General features: G+C 45.1%; 1 protein-coding gene across 6 annotated transcripts in view; it reads left to right on the top strand.

Moving 5' to 3' along the window:
* The window catches only part of btbd16 (BTB (POZ) domain containing 16), a 193668-nt gene that overhangs the window by 39679 nt on the left and 132298 nt on the right, over positions 1-21691 (top strand). For 4 of the 6 annotated variants that reach the window (XM_072479309.1, XM_072479308.1, XM_072479306.1 and 1 more), the window contains exons 5-9: positions 2413-2486; positions 3176-3325; positions 4367-4549; positions 10235-10349; positions 14950-15019. In XM_072479309.1, coding sequence (XP_072335410.1) covers positions 2413-2486; positions 3176-3325; positions 4367-4549; positions 10235-10349; positions 14950-15019 — 592 coding nt within the window. Of the gene's footprint in view, positions 1-2412; positions 2487-3175; positions 3326-4366; positions 4550-10234; positions 10350-14949; positions 15020-21691 lie in introns of those variants that run through there. The other 2 variants (XM_072479307.1, XM_072479310.1) reach the window with 2 other exon arrangements.

Raw genomic sequence — 21691 nt, 5'->3', positions numbered from 1 at the left:
GTAAGCTTCCTTGAGGGAAAATGTTCTGAAGCATGTTTGTGTTGCTGTTATCCCATCTTTGCCTCATGTCCGAAGTGCTTGAGATTGGTTTTCTGGGATATTTTCCAGTAACAACAATCTTCATTATTGTCACAAGTAGGCTTACATTGACACTGCAATGAAGTTACTGTGAAAAGCCCCTAGTCGCCACACGAAGGGAGAATTCAGATTGTCCAATTCACCTAACAGCACGCCTTTTGGGACTTGTGAGAGGAAACTGGACCACCCGAAGGAAACCCACGCAGACACAGGGAGAACGTGCAGACTCCGTACAGACTGTGACCCAAGCGAGAATCGAACCCGGGACACTGGCACTGTGAAGCAACAGTGCTATCCACTGTGCTACCGTGCCAATATAGCTGTGATACACATGCTCTGGAATTCTCTGTTTGGGAGACTATGGGCAGGATTCTCCATTGCCCGACGCCCATATCGTAATCGGCGATTGGGCAGAGAATCCCTGTTTATAACCAAATCGGGGGCGGTGCCTGTTTTGGCATGCTCCACCCCCTCCAAAACAGCGTAATCGTGGAGTACGCCGCACGCTGTTGGGACCACCTCGGGACGTTACCTAAAGGACGTCCCCCGATGCTCCGCTCCCCATGGGCCGAGTTCCCAACTGCGCTGGAACTCATTCAGATTCCGAATTGTACGGCGTGGGGGGGATGTCGTGATGCTGCCCGGGGCGGCTTCAGCGAGAGCTGGGGGGGACTGGTGGGGGGTGGTCAGGAGTTGTCGAGGGGTTATCCAGGGGGGCAGTATCGAGCAGGCTGGGTGTGTGCGCGACCGACACCATGTTGTACAACGCAACCGCTGCAGGTCGTCTCTGTGCACATGCACGGCCACGGACCCGGCAATTCTCCAGGCGTTTAAATCAGGAAGGCCATGCAATTTACATGGTGTGGCTGCCAACCCCTCATTGGTCGGAGCATCAGTTCAGGGTGGCGCGAACTTTTTTGTCTTAAAACCAGACACTTCCTCCGGACATAGCCTCAAAATCGGAGAATCCAGCCCTGTGCTCTCCCGCCGGAGGTGAATCTCCTCAGTTTTGCATTCCCAATGAGAGCGTAAATCCAGAGGTGATTCAGTATCCATTGCCATTTATGCATAGCGGGGATTGCGATTCCATTGCAAATCCAGCTATCATTGTGAGTGGGGAGCCTGATTGAAAGTTCCAGCAGCTGGCCCCCTTATCCTCCCGTCACCCCCTCCCCCGCAATGCAATTCACAGTATGAGGGTGACCCTACACCCCTACCAAAGACCCCATTACAGAGGGGCCCATTGAGAGACCCCCACCAGAGACCCGCCCACCATCCCTATGGACGGCACGGTGGCCACAGTGCTTAGCACTGCTACCTCACAGCGCCTGGGACCTGGGTTCAATTCTAGCCTTGGGTGACTGTATGTGTGGAGTTTGCATGTCCACCTTGTGTCTTCATGGGCTTCCTCTGTGTGCTCCGGTTTCCTCCCACAGTCCAAAGATGGCAGGTTAGGTGGATACGCCATGCTAAATTGCCCCTTAGTGTCCAAAAGGTTACTGGGTCACAGGGATAGGTTGGGGGCATGGGCCTAGGTAGGATGCTCTTTCAGAGGGTCAGTGCAGACTCAATGGGATGAATGGTTTCCTTCTGTATTGTACGGCTTCAATAAGAGACACCGGCACCAGAGACCCCCCCCCCCCACATAATGTAGATGCCCACCAGAGTTCCCCCCGCATAAGAGAGACACCTGAGTACCCCCCCCCCCCCCCCCCCCCCCCCGTCCCCCGTCCCTCTGCCTGGAAGCTCCCATTACAGAGACTCCAGCCTGGACGCTAAGAGAGCCCAGCAGTCCAGACAGAGACAGCGTAAACAATCACTGCTTTGAAACTCACCTGTGCAATACATCTGCTGGCTCAGGCAGAGAAAGCACCACCTATAAATGCCCAGAAAGAGAAAACCACATCAACTGGATTCAATGTTCCTCAGATCTTTGATCTGCAATGTTTTCATTCATATCAATGTGAAATTGATTTTACTAGGTTGTGATTGACAGTTTGCACACATAGCCAGCTGTCTGGATTGTTTACTCTCGTTTCCTTTCACATTCGAGTGGATTTCAAGTAGTCAACTATGAAACTAACCACATGTTGTGTATATAAACATCTAGCTATGATTAACAGCTCTTGGATCGCATCAAAGATAGTTCAGTGCTTTCTGCTGGATTCTCTGCCGCATCGGAAACTCCACTACCGGCGATGGACGGCAGAGAATCCAGCCCACTGTCCATAACATTTATCTTAATATGATGACTACAGTATCTAGTATATTTTAATGGCACATTTTTACAGTAATTCCTTCTCTTGATAACTCCTGTTTCTTGCTTATCTATAGGGTGCCTGAAGCAATTAAACCCAAGGAATTCTCATGTTGTTATTCAAGGAGGCTGAGAGATAGCATACCCACAGGTTGATTTTATTCAATTACCATGCAGTTATATCTATCATTAGCATATATTAAGTTTACATTTAAAACGTTAGAATGGAAATGGTTAACTTACTTGTGGTTTTTATCATAGTGGTTAGTAGACTAATCCTGACAATTTTAAGAGTAATTGATGTGGAAATTCAGAGTGTTAGTTTCCCAATCAGGAATAACAAGGTATATTGAGAAAAGTTATTGAAAAAATAGATGGGTGGTTTATGCTTGATTATTACCCGTCCAATTTTTGGGCCAAGTTTTGTACTGGTGCCACAAACACCAGCTGGTCTGAATTTAATTGTATCAAAAGTACAGTAAAAAGTCTTACAACACCAGGTTAAAGTCCAACAGGTTTGTTTCAAATCACTAGCTTTCAGAGCTAGTGATTTGAAACAAACCTGTTGGACTTTACCCTAGTGTTGTAAGACTTCTTACTGTGCTCACCCCAGTCCAACATCTCCCCATCGTATCAAAAGTATGTTGATTTGGTTTAGATATGGAGAAAGTTATGGTGCCACTTTATTCGATTTTTCTATTTGTAATTTGTGACTGACATCTTCAAGAATGTCAGTGATTATTATAGCATAGCTTTCTAACATAATTTAGGACATCAATTCTTCGCCTCTTCTTTGTGGTGAGTTCTTTTTTCATATGGATGATGACCTTATTTTTTCAGATGTGATCCTGGAGAGCATGAATACTTTGTGGGAGTTACACAGTCATTTTCTACCCAAATCAGAAGTGTTGTATGAACTATTAATTACATCAGATCAGTCAGAGTATTTCAGGAACAAGCTCAAAGAAGCACCAGATACCTGTCCAACAGGTGAGAACACAAATAAATATAGTTTAATTTTCTTTACCGCAATGTTATTTCTGGTATAAGCAAAAGTAACAAACAACTGCAAATGTTGCAAACCTGCCTGAAAAAGTAGAATTTTACATTCCCCAGCTGGCAGGTTTATCAGTGGTGGGGGGTGAGTGGGGGTTGAGGTCATAAAATTCTTTGGATGGTTTTCTCACTGGGCTTTGGCCCACCCCACCTCTGCACTGTTATATGGTGGGATAGGGGAGGCCTAAGGTGTTCCCCCACCCAGCCCTTGACCCAATTTATGACCTTAAGTGGCCAACGAAAGAATACTTAAGGGTTGTTTCCCACTCAGTCTCGATTTTCAAGCTGGTGAGAAGAGCCCAGGAGCAGAGGAAAGCTTGAAAAGTGATCCTGGCTTCACAGTGCCAGGGTCCCAGGTTCGATTCCCCTCTGGGTAACTGTCTGTGCGGAGTCTGCACGTTCTCCTCGTGTTTGCGTGGGTTTCCTCTGAGAGCTCCGGTTTCCTCCCACAGTCCGAAGACGTGCAAGTTAGGTGGATTGGACATGCTATATTGCCCCTTAGTGTCCAAAGAGGTTGGGTGGGGTTGCTGGGTTACGGGTATGGGGCGGAGTTGTGGGCTTAAGTGGGGTGCTCTTTCCAAGGGCCGGTGCAAGCTCGATGGGCCAGATGGCCTCCTTCTGCACTGTAAATTCTATGTTTAGAGTAAATGAGAACAATGCAGCCTTTCATAAGACAGGTCAGAAAGAAAGATTTGCACACACATCGTGCTTTTCACAACCGTAACATAGTCAAACCCATTTTACAGCCAATGAAGTGCTTTTGGAATGTAGCCACTGTTGCAGTGTAAGATGACAGGCAACAAATCAATTATTGTTCGATCGAAAATATTCCCAGTTCTTTGTTTACAGAGCCTGCTTTATTCTTGCCTATTGGAAGATTTGTAATACATTTAATATTAATATTTTTCATTAAATTTAGGAAATTTTATTTTGCTTGCTGGTAATGTTTCATGTAATGTAGTAATTTATTTCTAGGTAGCCTATATTATTGTGGGCCTGAGGGTGAATGTTGTGAATCCCAACTTCAAAAGTTAAAAAGCTGCAACTTGTGCAACGTGCATGATAGGGAGAACCACTGGGTCCCACTGAACACTAGAAATCTGAAGAGAATAATCAGTTTGAAGCTTGATGTGAAAGACCCATTTGTTACTCAAGAAGGTAATTATAAGTGTTATCAACCCTTGGGACATTGTGTTTAATTTATTTTGGGCTTTGTAGTGTATGAGGAGAGATTGGGCCGACTCCGCCTGTATTCACTGGAGTTTTGAAGAAAGAGAGGGGATCTCAGTGAAATGTACAGCATTCCGACAGGGCTGGACAGACTGGATGCAGGGATGATGGCTGGTGATCAGAGTTTCAAGATATGGGGTAGGCCATTTAGGACAGAGATGAGGAGGAATTTCTTCATTCCAGAGGGTGGTGAACATGTGAAATTCTCCACCATAGAAAGCTGTGGAGACCACGTCACTGAATTATTAAATAAATAAATAGATAGACTGCTGGATTCTAAAGGTGTCAAATGCTATGGGGAGAGAGTAGGAGTATGCCATTGAGATAGAGAATCAGCCATGATTGAATGGTGGAGCATACTCGATGGGCCGAATGGCCTAATTCTGCTCCTCTGTCTTTTGGCCTTACGATCACATTGAACAACAGAGCAGGATTAATGGGTCGAACATCTGCTCCCATTTTCTATGCTTTTATGAACGTCTAATCGATAGTTAGAAATAAATGCAGTAAAATTCTGACGCTCTCTTTGAATTTATACTCTCAATGGTAAATTGTGCACTCCTCCTCTGTCTGATGGGGTGATACTTGATCAATTTGATCTGTCCTACTTTTCGTGGACAAGACATGCAACGGAAATCTTCCACTTTGTTGGGTAGATGCCAGTGCTGAAGCCATACTGGAATAGCTTGGCTAGAAGTGCAGTTAGTTCTGGAGCCCAAGTCTTCAGCACTTTTGCCACGATTTTGTTTGGGCTGTTGAATAAAGTTAGCTGAGAACAGGCTTCTGTGACAGTCAGGAAGAGGTTGAGTTGGATCATCCACTCAGCACATTTTGGCTGAAAGTGGTTTCAAATGCTTCAGTGTTGACTTCTGCACTCAGGTGCTGGGCTCCATCATCATTCAGGCTGGGAACATTACTGCTCTGGTTAATTGTTTAGTTGTGCACTAGCATCCACAACTGGATGTGGTAGGACACCAGAGATCATAGATCATAGAATTTATAGTGCAGAAGACCATTCGGCACATCGAGTCTGCACCGGCTCTTGTAAAGAGCACTCTACTTAAGCCCGCGCCTCCATCCTATCCCTGTTACCCAGTAACCCCACCTAACTTTTTTGGACACTAATGGAAATTTATCATGGCCAATCCACCTAACCTGCACATCTTTGGGGTTACAACCCCCGGGGAAATGGGCAGGTAGAGAGGGAAGACCGTTCCACTGGCCCTATGATCCAGGAATCTCCTAGTCTCCCGCTGGCAAGAAGTCCTCCCGGAGGCCCTCCACACCATCCGGTCTCTGCTCTGTACAACTACCAACCAGACACCTCATGAACGTCTCCTTGTCTTCCCCAGGAAGTCCACCTCCGGGACCTCGCTCCCAACCTGGCTAGCAACACCTGGACCCATCCTGCTTCGGAAGCACGTGCGGGCGCACAAGTCGGACCCGTTGGTCGAGAGGGTCCACCTGCTGCATGCTAACCCCCAGTATGCCTACGTGGTGTTCCCTGACAGCCGGCAAGATATAGTCTCCCTTCGGGACCTGGCGCCCGCCGGAACCCCACGCGCACCCGAACCATTACCCCCACCCCCCCTCCCCCTCCACAGCACCTCACAGGATGGTCTGTCCTCCCGCTGCTCCTGCCTAGGCCCTCCCACCCACCGATGCCCCCTACAGGCGCCCTCCTCTCATGTCAACCGTTTGCCCCACCAGCGTCGTCTAGGGATGACAAAGCTGCCATGGAGGCCGAAGCCACGCTCCCGGAGTCGCAGACGCCCGGACACCCACCAGAATCACCACCGAAGCCCGGACGATCCAGGAGGCCGACCAGGCCACCCGACCGACTGATTGCTTCAATGTAACTGTAGCTGTAAATTAGCACACTGTCTATATCTTCCACGCTTGTAAATATTCTCGACAACCCTGTAAGGAGGTATCACGGTACCTCCATATCTGATCATACCATGTTAGATGCAATTGTAACCACTGGCCACCACCCCCACCGGACTCTTTTTTAAACAGGGGGTGAATGTGGTATTATCAGGTATTGCAGTACCCGAGAGGCTGTAGACCATTGGGTAAACCTAGGAGTTTACCATTGGCTGTTTGGTATGTAGCTCCGCCCTGACAGGCGGGGTATAAGAACCGGTGCTGTCCCAGCAGCCCTCATTCTGTACCGAAGCTGCTGGGGAACAGTTCTAGTCTATTAACGCCTTCAGTTATGTTACTACCTCGTCTTTAATTGTAATTGATCATGCATCACTGCTGTCAGTCGATTCTGCAGTCATGTCAGGCAACATGATGTAAGGTATCCTCAGTGTGAAGATGTACCTTTGGGCAGGATTTTCTCACCAGCCCACTGCGTGTTTCTTGGCGGCGGAGGTGGCCCACCAGCGGGATCTACCATTGTCACAGGAATTCCCGTTGACAGTTCCCCTCATCGCCGGGAAACCCGTGCGCCGGCTTGGGACCGGAATTTCCTGCCAGCGTATTAACAGCCGGTAAATCCCACACATCTTGAAAGCACCTGTGCAGTGGTCACACTTACTAATACCATTATGAATAGACATATTTGTGACAGATAGATTGGTGAAGCCGAGGTGATGTAGGTTACTCACCTCATGCTAGATCTTTCACCGAATGCGCAAGAGCTGTGACAGCACGGTAGCACAGTGGGTAGCACTGTTGCTTCACAGCTCCAAGGTCCCAGGTTCAATTCCCAGCTTGGGTCACTGTGGAGCCTGCACGTCCTCCCCGTGTCCTCCAGGCGCTCCGGTTTCCTCCCACAAGTCCCGAAAGATGTGCTGTTAGGTAATTTGGACATTCTGAATTCTCCCTCTGTGTACCCGAGCAGGTGCAGGAATGTGGCAACTAGGGGCTTTTCACAGTAACTTAATTGCAGTGTTAATGTAAGCCTACTTGTGACAATAAAGATGACTTTACTTTACATGTCTGACAGTTATGTTCTTTCAGACTCAGCTAACTTGGCACACAGTGGGGAGACTGCAAGCCACAGTTGGCAATGAAGTCTCCCACCTACAGTACATTCTGTGCACATCCTACCTTCATTGCTTCTTACAAAAATGCAATGTGGGAGAATACGGATTAACCAGTTGAGGGAGAGTAGTAGGTGTTAATAGCAGGAGGTATCTTTGGCTATGTTGGACTTGATGCAATGAGACTCATGGGGCCTGAAGTCAATGTTTAAGACTCCCAGGCCACTCCCTCCAGATTGCATACCACTGTACCACCGCCATTATTGTTTCTATCTCTAGATTTTTCTTAATTCTTTCGCAGGATGTGAGCATAGCTGGCTAGGCTTCCATTTGTTGCCCATCTCCAATTGCCCTTCAGAAGTTGGTGTTGTGCCACTATCTTGAACTGCTGTGGTCCATGTCACGTAGGTTCCAGGATTTTGACTGCGACAGTGAAGGAATGGCAATATAGTTCCCAGTAAGGCTGGTGTGTGGCCTAGAGAGGAACTTGCAGGTGATGGTGTTCCCATGAGCAGCGCTCTGAAAGCTAGTGACATCGAAACAAACCTGTTGGACTTTAACCTGGTGTTGTAAAACTTCTTACTGTGCTCACCCCAGTCCAACGCCGGCATCTCCACATTCTATGGGATGGTAAGAGTTGCGGGTTTGAAACATGCTGTTAAAGGAGCCTTTGTGACTTGGTGCATTGCAACTTGCACATGGTACACAATAGCAGTGGCGGGGGGAGTGAATCTTGAAGTGGTGGATGAGATGCCAATCAAGCAGGAGGATGCTTTGTCCTGGATAGTGTTGAACTTCTTGAGTGTTGTTGCTGCAATCAATGGAGGCTATTCGATTACAAATGGAGGCTATCCAATCAAATGGAGGCTATTCCATTACACTCCTGAATGATGCCTTGTAGATGTTGGGAAGGCTTTGGGAGGTGAGTTACTCTCTGCAGAATTCCCAGTCTCTGCTCGGCCCTTACAGCCACAGTATTTATATGGCTGGTCCAGTTTTTTACCTGGTCAATGATAATCACCAGGATGTTAATCATGGGGGGATTCAGTGATCGTTATGCCATTGCCTGTTAATGGAAGGTGGTCACTGCTTTTGTGTGGCATGAATATTATTTGCCACTTATCATCCCAGTTATCCAGATCTTGTTGCATTTGAATATGGACTGCTTCAGTATCTGAGGAGTTACAAATGGTGCTGGACATTGTGCAATCATTTACAAACCTCCCCACTTCTAACCTTTTGATGGAGGAAAGGCCATTGATGAAGCAGCTGCTGACGAGTGTTGGTTGTAGGACACTGCCCTGAAGAACTCCTGCAGCAACGTCCTGGAACTGGGATGATTGACCACCACCAGCTCTGTTGTGCTATGTATGCCCCCTGAATCCCACTGACTTCAGTTTTGCCAGGGGTCCTTGATGCCACACTTGGCCAAATGGTGCCTTGATGTCAAGTGTAGTCACCCTCATCTCATCTATTGAGTTCTTCGTGGCCAGGAATGCAGTTAGTACTGGAGCACAAGTCTTCAGTACTATTACTAGAATGTTGTCAGGATCTATAGCTTTTTTTTCATTCTTCCATGGGATGTGGGCATCACTGGCAAAGCCAGCATTTGTTCCCCATGCCTAATTGCCCTTAAGCTGGGTGGTTTGCTTGGCCATTTCAGAAGGAAGAGTCAATCACATTGTTGTGGGTTTGGAGTCACATGTAGACCAGGTAAGGATGGCAGATTTCCTTCCCTAAAGGACATTCGTGAACCAGCTGGATATTTACAACAATCAATGATATTTTCATGGTCACCATTACTGAGACTAGCTTTTCTATTCCAGATTATTAATTGAATTTAAGTTCCACCAGCTGCTGTGGTGGGATTTGAACCCGTGTCACAAGAACATTAACCTGGGCTCCGAGATTACTAGTCCAGTGACATTACCACTAAACCTCTATCTCCACTTCCCCACGCCCCCTCCCATCCCGCACTGTCCAGTGCCTCCAGCTGTTTCTTGACATCAAGGGGAGTGAATCGGATTGCCTGAAGATGGGCCTTTGTGATGCTGGGGACCTCTAGAGGAGACTGAGATGGATCATCCACTCGGCATTTCTGGCTGAAGATTGTTGCAAATGCATTCTCTGCAGTCTTGTCTTTTGATTTGATGTGCTGGGTTCCTCCATCATTGAGGATGGGGATATTTGAGGAGCCTCCTCCTCCAATGAGTTGTTTAATTGTCCACCACCATTCACGGCTGGATATGGCAGGACTGCAGAGCTTAGATCTGGACTTTGACTCCACAAGGACTGTACGACTCTCAGTCCTACCAATAACATCATGGGCAAAACAACATTCCATACTCATTTATAATAGAGGTTTTGGGAACCCAGCCTACATGACAAAATAATACAACAAACTGAGGGGTTTCCGTTGAAGGTAGGATGTACAATGACTTATTCTTGGTTGAACTAATCTACTTGAAACCATAAGATAGAGTACAAAATCAATTATTATTCTTGGCAAGCCTGATAGGCAAGCTTGAGCAGAAAAGTACATTCCAAGCATGTAACTGAAATACTGTATAATATAATGAATCTTTTTTCTGTTTTGGTACTTTATATTTTGTCCGGATAGGTTTTGCAACTGCACTGGGAAATCTGTATTATGATGAACCATATGTGGAACCAGAATATATTCTGAGTGTCTTTGCTGCTGCTTCAGTTCTGAAATTCATGACCTTGTTTCACAAGTATGTATAATTGTATTACAGGTAGAATTTTGAGAACAGGCTATAGTTCTTGTCGTGACAAATGCAATGCTTGCCTAAAATTGTGGTGCATTTGTGGTTGTAGCTAAAAGTCATTCTGACTTCTGAAAATAAATCCAAGCCTAGTTGAACATCCACTTATCTGATATAGAATCCTACTAGACTTGGGCAGAATTCTCCCATCCTGCCCCCGGAATGTTTGGTGACGGGCGGGAGAGGAGAATCTAATGGGAGCCAAAAAAATTGGAAATTGGTAATATCACGATGCAATTCTCCCAGTGGTGAGTCAATCTTCCCACTGGCTGGTGGTGTGAATCCTATTTACATTAATTTGCATTTCCAGAGTGCTCATTAAATCAGCTGCCTGCCGGTGTCCCGTCAGGCCTTCCAATCTTGCGTCATGTTAGTGCGAAATTACGTTGGTCTGAAAGCTGCGCTGGAATTCTCTGGCCGTTGGGATTCTCTGTGCCTGCCGGAAGTGCATCCCGCCCAATGATTTCCCGGGACATGGGGTGGATTCAATGGAAAGTCCCATTGACAAGCGGCGGGAGTAGAGAATCCCACCACGAGCAAACGGTGCACTGCCGGGAAATGCGCGGCTGAAGGATTGACGAATCCAGTCCCCGGTTGATAAAGAGTGGCGTGGTGTGCACAAGGTGGTCCTCAGTTCACCAGAGACTTCATGATGAGTGACCAAAACATTTCTGTCATAGTGCTGCACCGCTACTTATGTACTATTGACCACTCTGTGGGGGCAGACTGGTTCCTGCCTCCATCTCCATGCTGAGATGGTCTTCATGGACAGCACCGTGCTGCATGGACCCTCTTGTGTCACTGGGTCAGATCAGTATAGTGGTTGGGGAGTACAAGGGTCTCCTTCCTCCCAGTGCCACACACCAGTTTCTATCAGGACAGCACTGTGCTGCGGGACTCATGTAGCCACCACAACAAAGGTCCAACGTTTGACTGGGGTGGAGTGTGAGGTGAGGCCAAAGGAGGTGTGGCCTGATGAAGACAAGAGGGGCAATGTGGAACGAGGGCTGTGCAAGGAGAGTGGGGAAAGGGCGAGGGCTCAGGTTGGCAGGCAGAGGGGCAAGGAGGTGGATGAATGGAAGGAAGAGGGAAGACCTAGAGGAGGAATCTGGACCCCGATGAGGCTGCATTAAAAGATCACAAACAAGGGAGTTAAAAAAGATACTGGAAGGGGATGCACAGAGACCAGATGCATTGGGTAGAGGTCCAAGTGCGGCATGGGCACCTCGCTGGTCATTGGCTCGGGGGGGGGGGGGGGGCAGTTGAATCGAGGAACATACTTCTTCTTGAGGCTGATAGCCTTTTTCCTCAGGGTTGTTGACATCCTGCATGGTCTGGTGAAGAAAGGTGGACTGGCAAAATTGATATGAGTGTGGCAGTTGAATCACCTTTCAGCCTGCAACTCGCTTGTGGATAATTAATGAGGTTCCAGAGTTTGGCGCAGGATCCTGTTGTTTTGGCTAACCGGAAAGGTACCACCAAAGCTGCCCATCACCTCACATTTCAAACTGAGAATACCACTCTTCATTACAATATTGGCCATTTTGAAAAGGGGACTAAACTTTTAAACTGGTGGTGCGACCTGTGGCGTACTGGAGCTAGGTGAACTGCATACTCCTCCCATCCAGGTAGTAACAGTGAGGAAATTTGCAATAACAGATTTATTCTTGCAATAACTTCAAAAATTGGCTCCACCAGTTAACTTATAAGAAACACCAATTTATTCCAATATAAACAAATATTTAAAATGGACTTCCCATGCTTGGCTTAAGGGTCCAATGGCTGGGACAAGTCCCAACATGTCCAAATTAATTTCCAATGCCCATCCCTGATTGGACTAGTGGGTGACATGACCCTTCCTTCAGAGTCGTCCCTCACATGGGCTAGCACGGCAGCATAATGGTTAGCACTGTGGCTTCACAGCTCCAGGGACCCAGGTTCGATTCCCCGCTGGGTCACTGTCTGTGCAGAGTCTGCATGTTCTCCCCGTGTCTGCGTGGGTTTCCTCCGGATGCTCCGGTTTCCTCCCACAGTCCAAAGGCATGCAGGTTAGGTGGAATGGCCATGCTAAATTGTCCTTAGTGTCCAAAATGGTTAGGAGGGGTTATTTGGTTTGGGGGATAGGGTGGAGGACTTAAGTGGGTTGATGCAGACTCAATGGGCTGAATGGCCTCCTTGTGCACTGAATGTCCTATATTCCAAACGACCTGGACTAGATTGGGCAGAGGTTTTTTTTCCTCAACTTCTCCTCTCGGTGCCTCAGTCTTTTAGTCTTCCAGAACTCCTCAGGAGTGTTTGACCAAAGTTTCCCTGAGAATTCCTTTCCACTGCCTACTGCACTGTACTTTCCTAAAGTCTCCTACTTTAATCTATTTTTCAGGGGTGGTTACCTGGTTGGATTATTGACCAGGCCTTTTGTTCCTTTAAATATTTACTTTATTTCAAAATACCCTATTCAGCATCAAGTTCTCTGTCCAAACTTTGGATTGAAAGTCCCGTCTTCAATATAGTTTACTTGGTATTAGCTTCTCGAACCTTTGCATGCTCCTTCAGCTTCCAAAAGCCGACTTCACTTATCAACATAGCTCCACCCTCATTTAGAGTGACTTTCCTACAGTATCACTAGTCCAAAACAGCATAAATGTATGCAAAAGATTTTGCATTCCCCAATACGCAATCACTGCATTTTATCTTTTTTTTTCAAAATTAAAAAAAAAGATTTCTCCTGACTGAGAACAATACACTGCTTTCTGTGAGCGGGATGTTCTACGCAATCCGTCGCCGCGTGTTACAGGATGGCAGAGGAGGCCTATCATTGGCCAGTGGTGGGATCTTCTGGTCCCGCCATTGTCAATGGGTTTCTGTTGAATGCACCCCTTACCGCTGAGAAACCTGCAGCAGGTGTGCTCCATGAGCGGGATTGGAGGTTCCGGCTGGTGTGAATGCTTGGAAAATTCAGGACTATATTTTCTTTTAATGGCATCGGAGTCTGATTCAGTAAAAAGAGAAAATCTGCAATTACATTTTCCAACATATACTGTGCTCAATGTCTATAGATAATGGCTTAATAGCGGCTAACTTTAATTTTCATTAACTTTAATATGATGATGTTAGCTCTCATGTTATTTTTTATTTATTTATTTATTTATTTAGTTTTTCCAATTAAAGGGCAACTTAGCATGGCCAATCCACCTATTCTGCACATCTTTGGGTTGTGGGGGTGAGACCCACGCAGACACGGGGAGAATGTGCAAACTCCACACGGACAGTGACCTGGGGCCAGGATCTAAGCCGGATCCTTGGTGCCATGAGGCAGCAGTGCTAACCACTGCGCCACCGTGCTGCCCTTGTTTTGTTTTTTACATTGCTGGAATTTTATTGTTCCTTCCCTCAGCCCCAATTGTGCACATCAGTTTCTACTTGTTTACGCCACATTTTACATCCCTGGATATTTTTAAGACATTCTCAAGAAATGATGACTTACATTGTATAGGCAATATCGACATGGAAACCAGCATAAATTTTAGCTTAAATAAGATTGAGAAAATTCAGTCCTGTGGCCCATTTTGACCGACACAAGGCTGAATATTAAAACCTAATATTTTGGCTTGAATCATTCTGACATTGCATGGCAATAGTTCTTAATCACAAAGGCTTTTTTTGCAACACTATTTGAAGGGGAAAAAATGTTCATTGATGCAATGATGATGGACTTTGGAACTCTTTGTCTGGAGGCAGGGTCATTGAATTTTTTTAAGGCAGCGGTAGATAGATTGTTAAGCTGCGTTTCACTTGCACTTCCTTCAACTTGTTCGACTGTATTCACTGCTCCCAATGCGGTCTCCTATACATTAGGGAAGACTAAACATAGACTGGGTGACTGCTTTGTGGGACACCTTTGCTCAATCTGCAAGCATGACTCCAACCTTTCACTTGCTTACCATTTTAACTCAGCACCTTGTTCTCAGCCCACATGTCTGCCCCTGGCCTGCTGCAATGCTCCAGTGAAGCTCAACACAAACTGGAGGAGCGGCATCTCAACTTCCGATTAGGCACATTACAGTCCTCAGGACTCAACACTGAGTTCAGCACCTCTAGACTGTGACCTTTCTCCTCCTACTTAAACCCTTTTAAAAAAGTATCTCATGCATTTATTGTCTCAATGCAAAAACTCCCTCTCTCCCCCACATCCCGCACCGTCCCCCGTCCCTCCCCCCATAGTTGCATATGCCAAATAAAATTCTTGCCATTGTAAATGTTTGCAAACTTTCTCCTCCTCCTGTCTATACTTGTATAATTATCGTCCACATCCTCATAATCTTACTAAAGCTCGGCTACATTCTGGATATAAGTAACATCTCTGTGTGAACATGTCAAAAAGAAATGGCACAGAGAGTTCTGTTTCCATTATGTTGTTGGGCATATGCAGCTGCAACTGATAAGTTGTAATACAAAGATATTTATAATTTCTTTAAACGCTATGATGTAAAAGGATCCGTTATCTTGCTAGTAGTGGTAATTTAATTTGAACAATATGTTTTTATTGTAGGTGTGTATCTGTTATGCTGGATAACATAAATGTTACCACAGTATGTTTTTTCCATAGAGCTGCATCAAAGGTAAGTAACTATAATGGTCTCCTATTATACTGCAGAATTATATTGTGCTGGCAGTTTTGGATATCTCATTACTGCACCTCACCAGTTGCCAGTATATGGGGAAAATCACAGGTACAGTAACACAAATTCCTGATGTGTCCCGGTGGTAGATGAGAACTTGGAAAATCTACCCATGAATGTTTTCTTTAGATTGTGCTTCTTGCACAGTCTACTGATGTGTAAAATTGTGTCCCTAAAATTCACGATGTGTTATAACATGTAAGCACTGTGATTTATACTGTGTTCTCAAGGAGTTCAACTTTGTAAGTATAATGAAGCCAAGATACTGAGTGGAAAAATCAGACACATCCAAATGAAGAGCAATCCAATCAATCAAGTTCAAATTCACAAAAACTGTGTGGACAACTGCTGAACAAATATATATTACCACGTGTCCAGATTGCTCAGATATGCTTTAATCATATATAATTTGATGCGCAACAAAGCAAAAATGTATCTTATTTAATTTGGAGCTTGAACAACTTCAGACAAACAAAAGGGCTTCATTTTGAAGTTTGGTAGCTAAAGATGAATTTCACTGCAAAACTGCATGACATAAAATACAGACATTTTCTACATTTGATGCAGGAAAAAAAACTTTCTGCAGTCATTCAGGTTAGCACAGCATGGTCACAAACTGTTGTTAAGTAATGGGTTAAGAGACATTGCAATTAGTTGTCTCATTTATGTTAAATATCCATTAATTGACACTGATATGTAAACGGGCTTCAGGTAGCCTCTGCCAGGTGATGTATAGTTAGAGTTTTGTGCTAAGGCTGTTGGAATGAAATAAATGTGTGTTTGTGAAAAAGGAACAGAACTTTAGACTCTTCATATCACAGCAACTAAAATGTCTAACAATTGGTAGCAGAGGATGGTTGCTGTGTAAATGTGAAGGGTTGAAAGATATAACTTTTCCAGATCAAACCAAGGAGTGAGTGAGAAAAGAAAAAAAAAGATACATGGCTGAACCGAGGATAAAGATGGCTGGATATGACTATCCTCCCTTATTTTCTGAAAGGGAATCGTACGACCAATGGAGAAGTGCAGTAGTTATGTGGACTAAGGTAACTGCTTTGGGAAAGAGAAAACAAGGTATGGCATTGGCTCTTTCTCTACCATATGGCAGTAAAATCCGAAACAAAGTGCTTTCTGAGCTGGAATTGGAAGAGTTAGACTCAGAAGAAGGTCTGGAGACTTTATTACATTATATGGATAAAATTTAAAAGAAAGACGACTTGTTAAGTGCGTATGAAGCATGGTCGGATTTTGATAATTTCCAGAAAATGGAGGATATCTCCATGGAAGACTAAGTAATGGAATTTGGCAGACTATATAAAAGGCTGCAGAAACGCAACCTGGAATTTCCACAGTCTGTGTTGGCCTTTAAATTACTTGACTATGCTAGAGCGAGCAACATGGATAGGCTCCTGGTTTTGACAGGAGTTAAGTTTACTGATAAGGATACCTTATTCGAACAGATGACAAAAGCAGCACGGTAGCATTGTGGATAGCACAATTGCTTCACAGCTCCAGGGTCCCAGGTTCGATTCCGGCTTGGGTCACTGTCTGTGTGGAGTCTGCACATTCTCCCCATGTGTGCGTGGGTTTCCTCCGGGTGCTCCGGTTTCCTCCCACAGTCCAAAAATGTGCAGGTTAGGTGGATTGGCCATGATAAATTGCCCTTAGTGTCCAAAATTGCCCTTAGTGTTGGGTGGGGTTACTGGGTTATGGGGATCGGGTGGAGGTGTTGACCTTGGGTAGGGTGCTCTTTCCAAGAGCCGGTGCAGTCTCGATGGGCCGAATGGCCTCCTTCTGCACTGTAAATTCTATGTTAATCTATGTTAAAAAAGTTTCTGGGGAAACATTCGATTCCAATGGCTCTGATGACCCAAATAGGTCAGACTGCAATAAGGCAGAATATGGAAGATACACTACTAACAGGATGGCGAAATCGTATGGCTACGAACAGGGCTCAAGACTATAGAAGGAGACCGAGACAAGGAAATTATGAATACAGAAACCCAGTTAGAACCTACAATAGGAAGATAAATCCCAGAAATGCACGGGGCATGATAAATCGATGTTTTCCATGTGACTCTCAATACCATTTGCTTTCAACTGTCCAACTCGTTATGATAGAGTGTTTGAAGCGACACATGACACGGAAGAGTCAGAAGAGGAAAAAGATAGTGCTATTGACAAGCAGTTTTACACCGGTAATGAGGGTGTTGGTTGCGGAATCCTTCAACTGTGCTGTATTGGACAGTGGCTGCACATCTACTGTGTGGGGAATTGACTGGTTAAAATGTTACCTGGACTAGTGGGCTGGAGCTGGTATACGTATATACCAGGACTTTACGGTGGAGCTGGCGAGGAGACGGGCTTCCTTCAACCGGGTGAAGAGGGCACTGTACATTAGCAAGGTGCAGTGCGGCATTGTATATCCAGCGAGGCTGAGGGTGACTTACAAGCTCAGGGACTTTTATTTTGGAACGGCAAAAGCAGCGGAGGAGTTTGCGAAGGCAGAAGGACCGTGGCAGAACTGAGAAATTGAGAAATGGCCCTGTGCCGATGTAACCTCATGACTGTATTTTCTTCTTTTTTGTTTCACTGCGTGTGGGTGTACGGGCTAAAGGAGCCAATGTTGTATATATTTGGACAAGGGAAGTGATGGGACTTTCACTCGAAATGAGGGCTCTTTGGGGGTGTAGGTGGATACGCGGGGTTTGTGTGCTAAAAGGGGATTTCTGGGCTTTCCTAGGGCCGGGCAAGGGGAAAAGGGACACGGGCAGGGGCCTCCACGCTGGCAGGTTTAAGCCGGCCAGTGAACGGGAGTGAGGTGGGGGGGGACGGGCTGCGGCCATCGGAGCCTGGCAGAACTGGGTCCGAGTGGTCTATCCGGGGTGGAAAGTTGGGGGGAAGGAACCGAGCTTAGGAGGAGGAGTTTTACAAGAGGCAGTGGACGGGAGGAGTTGGAGACTGGGGGGAGGCGGAGGGGGGTACAACTCTTGGGTATCATGTACGGTATTCTTTCAGAGGTTGGAGGGCGTTGAGTGTAGGGGGGGGGGCGGAGGGAGTGGACTCTATAGGTCAATGGTGACCATGGGCGGTCCCGGACTCCTTTTTCTTTTTCTCCTTTGTTTTTTTTGTTGCCACCGTGGGAGGGTTTGTTTTATTGGATGCATATATTGACAGGTGGGCCGTTGTTTGGGGTGGTGGGAGGATGGGATCGTTGGTATTGTTAAGGGGATTGATTTTGTATTTGTCACCATTTACTGTTTGTGGGTGGGGTATAAATTTTGAAGGAAAATGTGAAAATGGAGAATAAAAACATTAAAAAAAATGTTTTTAAATGTTACCTGGACTCTTTGAATGCTGAAAATCGTAACAAGGTTAAGGAATTTGAAAGTTCCACAAGTTTCAGGTTTGGGGATGATAATACTCTGAAGTCGTTGAAAAGAATGGTGATCCTTGCAATATTGCCGGAGTGAATCATTTCATTAGCACGGATGTTGTATCAAGTACCAGCCTCCCCGAACAGGCACCGGAATGTGGCGACTAGGGGCTTTTCACAGTAACTTCATTTGAAGCCTACTTGTGACAATAAGCGATTTTCAGTTTTTCATTTCATTTCAAGTGAGATACCTTTGCTTCTGAGCAGACCGTCGATGAAGAAAGCACACATGAAACTGGATATGGAACAGGATAAGGCAACAGTTTTTGGAAAGAAGGTGGCCTTACAATTTACACAGTCGGGACACAATTGTATTCCATTACTGACAAATAATATTTCAAGTAGAGGGGTTAAGGATGTGATAATGGCAGTTGAAAATGGGACTTCAGCTGATAAAAAGCTTGTGGTATCAAAACTGCATAGGCAATTTGCACATCTGTCTCCTCGGAAGCTGAAAAATTTATTAAAGGGTGCAGGGGTAAGGGATGACGACTATACTAAACTGATAGAACAGGTTAGTGACCACTGTGACATTTGTAGGAAGTACAGAAGGACACCAGCACGACCGATAGTAACCCTACCTTTGGCCGGGGATTTTAACAATATTGTTGCCATGGACCTTAAGATCTGGGATAAAGCAAATAATATATTTATTTTGCATTTTGTAGATTTAGCAACCAGATTTAGTCAATCAACAATTGTACGAAGTAAAGAATAGAGAGTAATTCTGGATCAAATCGTGGAAAAATGGATAGGGGCAGGAATGAGTCCACCGGCAAAATTCCTTACGGACAATGGGGGAGAATTTGCTAATGATGAGTTTAGGGATATGTGTGAAAACATGAATATCAGAGTTATGAATATGGCTGCAGAAAGCCCATTTGGTAATGGTGTCTGTGAAAGAAATCATGCTGTCATTGATGACATGCTTTGGATAATTTTGCCAGATGGACCAAATTGCAGGCTAAATTCAGCTTTAGCATGGGCAGTACATGCAAAGAATTCATTGATGGTTGGGGGCTATAGTCCTTATCAATTAGTGTTTGGTAGAAATCCTAAAATTCCTTCCATTTTGGATGACCAGCCTCCAGCTTGGGAGGGGACTACAATTAGCTCTGGTTTTCCTGAACATTTAAATGCATTACAGAGCAGTAGAAAAGCTTTTTTGGAAGCAGAAGTCTCTGAAAGAATTCGCAGAGCTTTCGACATAATGTACGGCCATCAGATGCCGTTTTTCAGCAAGGAGGCATGGTATACTATAAGAGAGACAATTATAATGAATGGAAAGGCCCAGGGAAGATCAAAGGCAAAACAATTATTTTGCAACATGGTAATCAAACTGTTAGGGTACATTCATCAAGGATAATGGGTACAGATTACAAATTTTCAAATTTAGACCGAGTAGACAGACATGACGAGGAACTAGAGTCATCTGGTATGCATGTGTTACAGAACTATGAGGACCAATTAACTGATATAGACAGGGTTTCTGTGGAGGAACACAACTCTTCTGATGTATTAGAACAGGCCATTTTTCCAAAAGGGCAACTGCCAAAAGTTGGTACAAAAGTGACATACTTGCCTGAAGGGTCTAGTCAATGGAAGGATGCAACTGTTGTTAGTAGAGCAGGGAAAGCCACTGGAAAGTATAAACATTGGTTGAATGTACAGCATTCAGGGGAAGGAGTCAAGACAATGGATTGGGAAAACAAAGTTTAAAAATGGAGGGCACAGAAACGCAGTGCCAGTTCTGATAGTACATCGGATAGTGAACAGGTCCGCAGGAAAAGGTCGAGAACTATTGAAAGGACATCCCACAGCAGAAGGGAAAGATCAAGCAGTAGCAGTACAGAACGAGATACCAGGCGGGAGAGGGGACGTAGTTTATCAAGATCTCGGAACATGAGTAAGACTACGAATACTAATAGGAGTAGAAGCCCACACGCATGTGAGATTTTGGTGGCTTCAAATAAATTAGATGAAAAAGTTATCAAAGAAGCTAAACAGCAAGAATTGCATAGTTGGAGTGAATTTGGGGTATACACGGAAGTACCGGATAGGGGACAAAGAGCTCTATCCCACAGATGGATTTGCATGGAAAAGGTTCTTCCGGATGGAACTTATAAGGCAAAGGCCAGGTTTGTGGCAAGGGGATTTGAAGAAAACTTAGAAGATCAGGATTTAAGGGTAGATTCACCTACAGCAGGAAAGGTTATTTTAAAGATCTTCTTGGCTCGATTAGCCACAAAGGCATGGGAATGCAAATCTATAGAATAAAAGCTGCCTTTTTGCAGGGGCATCAGCTCCAGAGAGACATTTTTCTCCGTCCTCCTAAAGAAGCAGCTAACACAGAAGGGGTACTCTGGAAGTTGAACAAATGTGTATATGGATTAAATGATGCATCTAGAGTCTGGTATTTTTCGGTAAGATCAGTTTTGTTAAAGTTAGGCTGTTGCCAGTTGAAAGCAGATCCTGCAATGTTTTACTGGCACTATAAAGGAAATCTTTCTGGCATTTTTATGATGCATGTCGATGATTTTTTGTGGAGTGGGACTAGTGATTTTGAAGCTATTGTAATCTCTGGTTTGAGGAAAGAATTCAGGGTTGGAAGTCAGGCTTCCGGTGCATTTAAATATATTGGACTGGAAATTGGACAGACTAAGTTATGGGCAACTTTACGTCAGCAATCTTATTTGGAAAGCATCAGCCCAATAGCAATTAGTCGTGGCCGAGTTTCACAAAAAGATGCAATGGTTTCAAAGATGGAAAAAGAGCAACTGCGAAGTTTAATTGGGCAACTGACCTGGTTAGGTAGACAGACTAGACCGGACGTGAGTTTTGATGTCTTAGAGTTGAGTACAAAAATGAATGATCCCAAAGTGGAAGACATAATAAGAGCAAATAAAGCGTTGGCCAAACTAAAAATGCAGGAGTGTGTTTTGAAGTTCCCGGTTTTAGGTGACCTTAGGCACTTGAAACTCATAGTTTATAGTGATGTGTCCTACACAAATTTATGTGATGGGGTTTCAAGCGCAGGAGGTTTTATAATTTTCCTTTTGGGGAACATTGGTAAATGTTGCCTGCTTGTGTGGGAAACAAAGAAAATAAGGAGAGTGGGAAAAAGCACTTTGGCTGCTGAGACGTTAAGCCTTGTAGAGGCGGTGGATATGGCCTTT

The sequence above is a fragment of the Scyliorhinus torazame genome, chromosome 16 (assembly GCF_047496885.1).
Source record: "Scyliorhinus torazame isolate Kashiwa2021f chromosome 16, sScyTor2.1, whole genome shotgun sequence".
In the NCBI taxonomy this organism is placed as follows: Eukaryota; Metazoa; Chordata; class Chondrichthyes; order Carcharhiniformes; family Scyliorhinidae; genus Scyliorhinus; species Scyliorhinus torazame.
The sequence above is the reverse complement of the archived record's forward strand: the minus strand, read 5'-3'. Positions and strand labels throughout refer to the sequence as shown.